General features: G+C 29.7%; 1 protein-coding gene and 1 long non-coding RNA gene across 2 annotated transcripts; one reads left to right on the top strand and one right to left on the bottom strand.

Annotated features, from left to right (window-relative positions):
- The first annotated feature begins 754 nt into the window (after positions 1-754).
- On the top strand, positions 755-4,438 carry LOC108460158 (SAGA-associated factor 29 homolog A-like). The gene is made up of 9 exons (XM_017759527.2): positions 755-1,188; positions 2,044-2,137; positions 2,356-2,432; positions 2,952-3,061; positions 3,258-3,340; positions 3,429-3,482; positions 3,641-3,794; positions 3,977-3,990; positions 4,178-4,438. The coding sequence occupies exons 1-9, from the start codon at positions 1,071-1,073 to the stop codon at positions 4,278-4,280; spliced, it is 807 nt and encodes a 268-aa protein (XP_017615016.1). The 5' UTR covers positions 755-1,070; the 3' UTR covers positions 4,281-4,438.
- Positions 4,439-4,699: 261 nt separating this feature from the next.
- On the bottom strand, positions 4,700-5,666 carry LOC128291753 (uncharacterized). The gene is made up of 2 exons (XR_008281594.1): positions 5,483-5,666; positions 4,700-5,025 (listed from the first exon to the last, which is right to left on the bottom strand). It is a non-coding gene; the product is annotated as an uncharacterized LOC128291753 (long non-coding RNA).
- Between the last annotated feature and the right edge of the window lie 3,750 nt (positions 5,667-9,416).

Below are 9,416 nucleotides of genomic sequence, written 5' to 3' on the forward strand. Positions count from 1 at the left end.
TGTAATTGTTTAATTCCCACTTTGTGATTACTCAGGCAGTTTCTACAAATGGTAACTTAATTATACCGGTTTTCCTATTTTGGTAGTTCAACTTTAAAAATTTTCAATTTTAGTATTAATGTTTGAATTTGTCTTTGTTTTGGTCATCCATGGTTAAATTGATAATGAAAAGTCTTATTTTAATTGGTATAATAACACATTTAGTCCTCAATACTTATATACCCAATCAATTCGATCATATTTCTAAACAATTAAATTAATTTAACCTTTCATATTTACAAATTCTATCAATTTTATCCTCAAACTTTTTAACCAAAGCTTTCAATTTTTCAAACAGATCATTCCACGTCTAATAATTTATAAAACCCAAAGAAAAAAGATGCTCCAATAAATTTATAAAACCCAAGCTAATATTATTCAATGTAATTTACAATATTATTATGGATTTGGAATGTTTCAGGCTGTTATCCTCTTAATAATTTATTCACATTTTAATGCATTAAATAAAAAGTTGTTTTACATGATATAAATTCCTAAAAGATAATATTAAAATAGTTGCCGCAAATCGTAAAATAAAAGAAAAAAATATTTTTTTTCCTTCGTTTTTATCAATAATACAGATCGTATTTGGGCCTACAATAATTTTTATTTTTTCAATTTGGGCTATAAAATTTTTATTTTCCAATATTAAGTCCAAACTTATTAATTTCAAAGGGAGCCCACAGAAAAACAAGGGAGTTGTGGCATTTGAGTCTCGCATGTGGCAAAGTTTGAATTTCATTTTTTGATACATGTGTGCAAGCAAAACAGAAATTAAATAGAAACTCAAAAATCAAAATGATCCACCGATTAATTTTTTTCCCCGGGGTAAAAGAATTTAAGAAAAGATTTACTATCTATAATTACTGTTATAATTTATAATTGTAATCATGAAAAGTATTACTTTTTAATTCAACAAAAATTGAACTTTTGATCGAAGTTAAGATTAATTGGTGCGAAAAATTATAGCTTGAAGTTATCCTGTAAAACGGACAACATTGTATTTCCGACCAAGACAGGGAACAGATACGATGTCGTCGCCGGACATTGCTTCAATCTTGGAAAACTCAAGGGAACTCGATCGGTTAAGGAAAGAGCAAGAAGAGGTGCTTGTCGAAATCAACAAGCTTCACAAGAAGCTTCAAGCTAGTAAATTTTCTTATCCTTTTTTTCGTTTTAGCTTCAATTTTATGATGTGGGTTTGTTTTAGATTATTAAAATATGGTAATTTTTTTGTGGGTGTCTCTGTTTTATTTTTCTTGTAATTAACAAAAGTTCTTTTTTGAGGTGGGTTTGGTTTAAAAGAGCTCAAGTTTTGTTGATGATGGATTTGTATTTGATAAGAAATTTATATTTGTTATGCATTATTGGTGATTGTTTTGAGTTGTGATTCCTTTAGGAGAAAGTGAGTTCAAAGAGTAATTTGCTAAAACTTAGCTACATTGTTTCCAAAAATAATACTTAGCTACATTTGTTTTTGAGAAAGAATTTAAGTTCTGCTAAGTGCATGTGATCTGAATTGAGGTTTAGAGCTAAGTGGAGTATCTGTTTCATGTAATTTTTGTGTAAAGTTTTTGCCTTTAGGGTACAAAATGATGCTGTTTAGCTGAAATGGCTGCTCATGGCATGCTGACATCTGTTTTCCGAAATGTTTCGAACGTTTGCATGAAAGATGAATATTTTTACAAATTAAGAACTGATTGCACGAAATAGAAACAAGAGGGAAAACGAAAATTTTTGTTGTTAATTCAATAGCATTTAAGTTTGCTTAGCAGCTTCTTGGATGTGCATACCTGGAATCTTGTAGAAGTATCAGAGAAGGAACTCTGAAATCTATATACACATTATCTAATCAATGTCTGGAGTGTCATCTTGCATCAAATTGATTTACTGCATATTTAATGGGTAAAAAACTTGGCGAAAACTTGAGAATATGTACATATATATTGTTTTCTGTTACTTTACTTGGCCTTGTTCTTTCTAAACTTATGTATATTGATGCAGCTCCTGAGGTAGTTGAGAAACCTGGTGATTCTTCGTTGGCAAGGCTAAAAGCTAAATATATTCAAGCTAAAGATCTTTCAGAGAGAGAAGTAACGTATGTTTGTTATCTCTGATATAACCTTTTACCATTTTGTTTGCCCTTTTTCCTCCCCCATTTTATGGTGAATCTGGGTACAAATGTCAAAACCTTTTCTATATAGAAGTTCGGGGCTAGTGTAGAAATGAACTTTCTGGTTTCAGTTGTAGACCTTTTATGATTTTCAGTGTTGTATTCCATTGTTTTGACCAATCCTATTTTTTGGCATGATACAGTATTTCCAACTTGTTACTAAGTCAACTTGACACTTTCCTGCCATCTGGACTTCCCGGACAACAACGAATAAAGATGGGTGTGTGCTACCAACTATGTCTACATGAGACATTTCCATTGCTTTAACCTCTATATTGAGTTCTCTCTTTGCCCGGTATTTACGAATTAGATTATTATAAAGCAAAGAGTTAAGTCATCTCTTTGCCTTAACTGTGGAAGTGTTAGTTTTTTTTTCTAAATGATAATCAAAGAAAATGTTCAGATAATGCTGTAGTTTTCTGCAATTTTATTTTCTCCATCTTATCCTGTCTCTCTCTCTCTCTGTCTCCCTTTCTAAAAGTGCAACCTATGAGCGGTTTAATGAATCATGGAATTGCTTTGGCTAATGAGAGGAAAGTTGTTGAGTTGATATGACAATGGATTCCTAATTTTATTATGATAGTTAAAATCATATAATTTCTTAGCAATTTTTGTCCCAATTGAGAACATTTCACAATCTATTCCAAAACAGAAAATTGTTTACATGTGTAGATTCTAGATACTAGTATGAGAGTATTGAAGCTTCCTATTTGCATAGCTGACTGTAAACAAATTGCAGATGGTAATGATCAGAAAAGAAAAAGGATGAAGTGTGACTCAGATATATCTCGTCTTTCTCCTTCTATGTGGAGATATATCGAGGCTTGTGTTAGTCTCAAAGATGAACAGGCAAGCTTGTAGACAATGTAGCAAATAGAAAAACAAAATTGTTGTTCGTATAGATATATCACAATCAATTGTTGATGTTTGTTGATAGACCTAATTTACTCTATTTGATCTTAACTCTTATAGCATACCAGATAACAGAGTGTACTCTTTCATATACTTATGAACTAAAGAGATTGAAATGTGTTCTTTTTCTCAGGTGGCCGCAAGAGTCACCTCAGATGCTGAGAAGGATGAGTGGTTTGTTGTAAAAGTGATAAATTTTGATGAGAAAACAAAAGAGTAAGCACGACCTGACATTTCATTTTTGGCTCGTGTCAAGGTTCCATTAAAACTCTTCTTTGTTTTTAAGTTGTATCTTCAAATGCAGATTTGAAGTACTTGATGAGGAACCAGGTGACGATGAAGAGGGTAGTGGCCAAAAGTAAGTTTTTATTCTTTCAGTTTTTCTAAGTTATAAGTTTTTATTCTTTCATTTTTTCTAAGTTACATTGAAATATTTTTCTATATTATGCTTGTTCATGAAGGAACTCTTATCATGTTTTATTTGTCGAATTTGACTTTTTCCTATCAAAACTACAGGAAGTACAAGCTGCCTTCTTCTTGCATTATACCTTTCCCCAAGAGGAATGATCCTTTGAGCACTCAAGAATTTCCTGCTGGAAGAAATGTTTTGGCCGTTTACCCAGGAACAACTGCACTCTATAAGGCAACTGTCATCAGTACTCCTCGAAAGGTGAGTATCCTGGCGATCACTGTCATTAATAACCATATTTCAATTCAGATAACTTGTTCGAGTTCTTATTCCTTAGTCAATTTGCTAAAATATCATCGTTATTTTCTTATATATGTTGAACTGACTACGAAACTCCTCGTGCATATCTTTGGGGTGCAATCGACCATTCTGTATCTTTCCAGAGGAAATCAGATGAGTAAGTAACATCCTTCATTGTGGCCCTATTATAGCAGATTTGGCCTGTTGCATTTTTACTCGTTTTGTTAATCTTCCGAAACTAGAGTAGCAGAGCATGAAAGTTCCCTTTTGGAGTCCTAAGTTGTATATAAATTGCTGGTTATTTGTGTTACTGAAATACTCGAACATTTGACTTCCTTGTATAGGTATTTACTAGAGTTTGATGATGATGAAGAAGACGGAGCCTTGCCACAGAGGACGGTACCTTTTCACAAGGTGGTTCCATTGCCAGAAGGACACCGGCAATGACATCTGTGTATAGATGTGCATAATACAGAGCTTTAAATTTTGAGCTGGTGTTAAAACATTTGAACAGAACCATAATTTTCACGTCTCCTGTGGTGTATTGGGTTAGTAATGGAATATATATATATATATATATATCCCTTCTTGTTCAGGATTCTAAAGTGATTCTTCGTTAATTGTAAAGGCTGGCAATTCATTTCTCTTCTTCTTGAAAGGCACAAAATTCCATTCAAATCGCATTAACAGACATTTTTTAATTGGAGAAAAATGAATACCTACAAAATGAAGTTCGCTGCTGTAGGATTACATGTTGATTATTTTTCGTGTATAAGAAGATTTTTGGAGTATTATATCTCATTTCATGTTTAGATATGCGTTAGGCATAGATGTCAAACATTGATTTAAAAAAACACAATGAAGAGTTGAAGCAATATAAACAAACATTTATTATCATCAGTGCGGTTGCAGAAATGAAGGGAACTCAGTATCTGATAATTGAAAAATCAGTGATCTCTAAAATTAATTTCCTGCATGATTAATACATCTCTTTAATTGGCAGACGCGGATCACTAAATGAGCCATTGTCCATACGCTAAGCAAACCTACGAATGGCGACCTCATTGTAGTAGACACCATCCGCAAGGATCTTCACAAGAACCGGCGTAGATTTCCCGTACCCTTTATTTCTTGTTTGTCACCACAATAAATTTGAATCTCATCATCATGAAATCTGCTGCATCAACAAATCCTACCGACCAAAACACAGATACCATTTTCAACATCAACCATTGGTTTATGTTATTCGGAGTCAAGAGTGAATAATATATAAGCATAGGACGATTACTTTGAGGAAACAAAAATCCAGATGATATAAACATTCTATAATCATAAATTTATTCACTGTAGAATGAGTGTTAGACGGGCTAGAAAATGAGTGTTGATTGCGGATACTTCGGCGTATATGGGAAGAGCTCGGATGTCTATAAGGCATATGACAAAGGTGCCAAGTACCAATACTTTTGAGAAAACAAAGAGTTGGGATATGAGATTTGCTATAAACCCATTGGACGTTATCCTCACAAATTTATCTACACTAGTGGTAAATACGTAAACAAAAAAGTGGTTTGGGAAAACGAGTACTCGTGGTAACAAAGTTTATATAAATCATTAAGAAACACCAGGATGAGATTGTTTGAATGATTTACCTTCCTTTTTTTTTTGCACTGCCAATGACTTTATTATACTTTGCAACACGCATATCCGCAAATGTGATTACATCATCTGTAGCTCTGCCTAAAGTTTGATTATTCTTTCTTGGCTCCTTTTAAGGTGTATACAAGGTTGTTTGTAGTACCCAACCGCGGAGCCAAGTAGAGGCCCGGGGAACATGCCCCCATAGGTTTTTTTTTTTTTTTCAATTTATTCTTTTGTAAATATACTATGACTCTCCCAAACATATAAGTATCCTCCTCAAGGTTTAAGATTTTGTAATTTCCTCATTTGTGTATATATTATAGCCCTTTTAAAAATATAAGTAGGCACCTTCAATATTTTTATAGTATTAAAATAATATTAAAAAATTATTCTTGATAAAAGCAAAGAGAAAATTTTATCGAAGAAGTTAAATTTCTCATGATGATTTTTGAATGATATTTTGTTAAATAATAATTATTTAATATCTTACTTAAAATAATATTTTATAAGTAATATAATAATATATATAAAAAGAAAAGAAAAGATCGTCTTTCTTCTTCATATTGGTGCCTAAAAGAAAAAAAAATCTATAAATTTACCTCCAAATTTCAAGTATAATATATGTTTTTCTTCAATTTCTTCATAAATTTTGAATCTTTAAAGCTTGGTTTACGATACTAACCAATAGTTTTTATTTTATCAAGTGTATTAAAAGTTTTCATCCAAGGATATTGATAGAAATTTATAAAATTAGGTGAAATGTGTATTTTTGAATAGAAAATAATTAGGAGGCGCTTTCTAACTTGTTAGAAGTGTAAAAACGAAACAAAAATAGCTGGATAATCTTATGGTAAGTTTCAGCCAAAGTGAAGGAAATGAAGAAAACCTGTTTAAAGTTATGTCAAACGATAGTTTGTGAAACAATAAATATTCTGATGAAAACGGAATAAAAAATAGTTAACCAAATTAAAAGTCATTTGAATTTTAAATTAGAAAATTTAAATTACCAACTTGATAAATCATGTATATTCAAACTTTACTTCCGCCCTTAGTAGAACTCATGTAATCTTACTAAGCATAGGGTCGCTATAAGGTATAGAATATATTTATGCATAACTTTTAATGAAAAGTATTTGTATGGTAAAGATTCGTACATCTTCCAAGAATATAAAATTAGTGACAATTGTTTTTTCTTTTATTTTGACCAAAAATTAGTGACAATTGTTTTTCTTTTATTTTGACCAAAAATTAGTGACAATTGTTGTATATAATAATATGGGGTGTTTTTTTATAAAAGTAATTTAAAAAAATAATTGATTACTTAAATGATCTATTTTTTTTAATAAAATATGAAAATAACTCAAAACTTACAGTAAAAGTTAGTGGAGCCACAATGTTTGGCGCCACAAACATGCCACATCAACAATCTGTATTAAAAATTAATTTTTTGGTGAAGCTATGTAAAATGACGCCACTTATATAAATACTAGAAAAATATTGTGATATTTGAAAATATGGGGAGATTTAAGCAACTTTACCTTTTTCTAATAAAGCCAAATAAATTGGCACTACTAAATTCTAAGAGAGTGGCCTGTTTGCCTATTTGCCTATTGAAACAGGTAAATTTTTTATTTTTTTTTCATTCAAGTTAAATTTTTTAATTTTTTTCATTCACGTTATTTTTTTTTTTATTCTTTGTCCTTTTTCATTTTTTTTTGTTTTTCCTTTTAAGTTTTTTTATTTATTTACTTTTTAAGTTTTTTATTTGTCATTTATTTATTTATTTGTTTGTTTATTATTGGTTTTATAAAATTTAAATTTAAATTTTAAATATTTTATAATATTTTTTAAATATAATTTTTAAAATTTTAAATATATTTTTAATAATATAAAACATTTAAAATAATTATTTTTAAACATATGACATTTCAATTTTATTATTTGTTTTATAATATTTTAAATGTATATTTTAAAATTTTTAAATATATATTTATTTAATTATGATTTATTTAATTATTTTTAAAGATATTCAAACTTTTTTAAAATTCTATTTAAAATTTTAAAAATAATATTTTATTTTAAAAGTGAAAATTTAATTGATTAAAAAAGATTTATTTAATAAAAATGACTTTTTAAAAATATATATATTAAAAGTAAAAATTTATATTAAATAATTAAAAATATTATAACTGGTCACATTGTGTCAATGACATCAACAATGTGATCAGTAATTAGCCTAATTGTTATCTTTTAAAAAGAAAAAGAAGAAGATGCACGTTTTATTTAAGAATGTGGCTTTGGTCTCCCCATCTAATATTTGCACAATGAAGGAAGAAAAGAGAAAAAAAAGGTAAGTTATTTATAGTTTTTATTTTGTATTTTTATATTTTATAGTTATTGTAATATAATAATTAATTATATTTAATTTATGATATTTTTTTAAAATTATGCAGATATTAAAATATCTTACGGAGTAAATACGGATTACACTTCATCGAGTATCAACAAAGCAGTAAAATTAATTATAAATTAAATAAAAAAATCGTTTTAGCTTCTCGTTTTTTCTTGCTAAGAGTTACTTTGCTCAACGTGTTTTGATTGCATGAAATTGATCTCTATTTGATTGTTATTATCCATTTTTAACTCTTTTTTGCATGAAATTAATCTCTACGTGTTAGTTATAATTTTTTTAATTTATGACATATTTATAAATTTATATATTAATTTTTTTAATATGACGACATTTCTGCTTAATTTTGCATTGTTACTATGCTTGGTTCCATTTGTGGGGTACAAAAAAGTTATATTTGTCTTTAACAAGTGAATATATATTTTTTATAAAAGTTCTCGCATGTAAGATAAATTTTCGAGTTTAAATATGTCTAGTTTATATTATACGTAAAACTCGATGTATTATTATACATATCGATTCAATAAAAATAAGTCTTTTTTATTTTTATATTTACCCATACCACCTATGTTTTTTAGGACATTATTGTTTTTTTAATGTACTTTTGTAGTTTTATGGTTGCCTTTAGTTTTAATGCTTAACTATGATTAGAACATAATAATCACATTTGGTTTTTACGTGTTATTATTAATATTTTATGAGAAATCTTCATTCTATTATTAATATTTTATTACTTATTTAATTTAACTTAAATAAAAATACTTAGAATGGCTACGTTGGTATAGTATAAGTGTAATGTTTTTGCTTTCTCGACCTTTCAATTTTACTCTTCAATATATAATTTTTCTTTAAATTATATAGATAATAGATTTATCATATTTTTATAAAAATTTTACCATACAAGATAGGTATCGGGTTTTGAGGTCGCGGTTTTATTTTCCCTAGTACGATCTAGACGAGCAGATCATACCATACTTAAAGTTGGCAGGATTTGGGGATGTCGCATTGATCCAAAGGTTTGACTTAAGTGCAAACTTAATATCCGCCTTGATTGAGCGGTGGTGTACGGAGACCCACATATTCATATGCCGTGAGAGGACACTATCACATTGGAAGACGCCGCTATGCAACTTGAGTTACGAGTTGACGGTGCTGTGGTCATGGCTCGAAGCAAAGTGTTGGAACCTTCAGTACTATGCCACAAATTTCTTGAACGATCCCCTAGTGATGGGGAATAGAATTTCACATGATTGACATTGACATGGTTGAAAAAAAATTTTAAGAAGTTATCGAGCACTGCAACTGAGCACGAGGTGATGTGTGCTGCTAAAGCTTATATTATGTAGCTGATTAGGGGGTAATTATGCGAACAACACATCTAATAGGGTCCACTTAAAGTATTTGCCTCTATTGGAGGATTTCTCTCGTGTTGGTAGTTACAGGTGGGGATCGGCAGTGTTGGCCATATTGTACCATGAGCTTTGCCGAGCAACATAACATGGTGTTAGTAACATTACTGGTTGCTTGGGTTTGCT

The sequence above is a fragment of the Gossypium arboreum genome, chromosome 4 (genome assembly GCF_025698485.1).
Source record: "Gossypium arboreum isolate Shixiya-1 chromosome 4, ASM2569848v2, whole genome shotgun sequence".
NCBI classification, from domain to species: Eukaryota; Viridiplantae; Streptophyta; class Magnoliopsida; order Malvales; family Malvaceae; genus Gossypium; species Gossypium arboreum.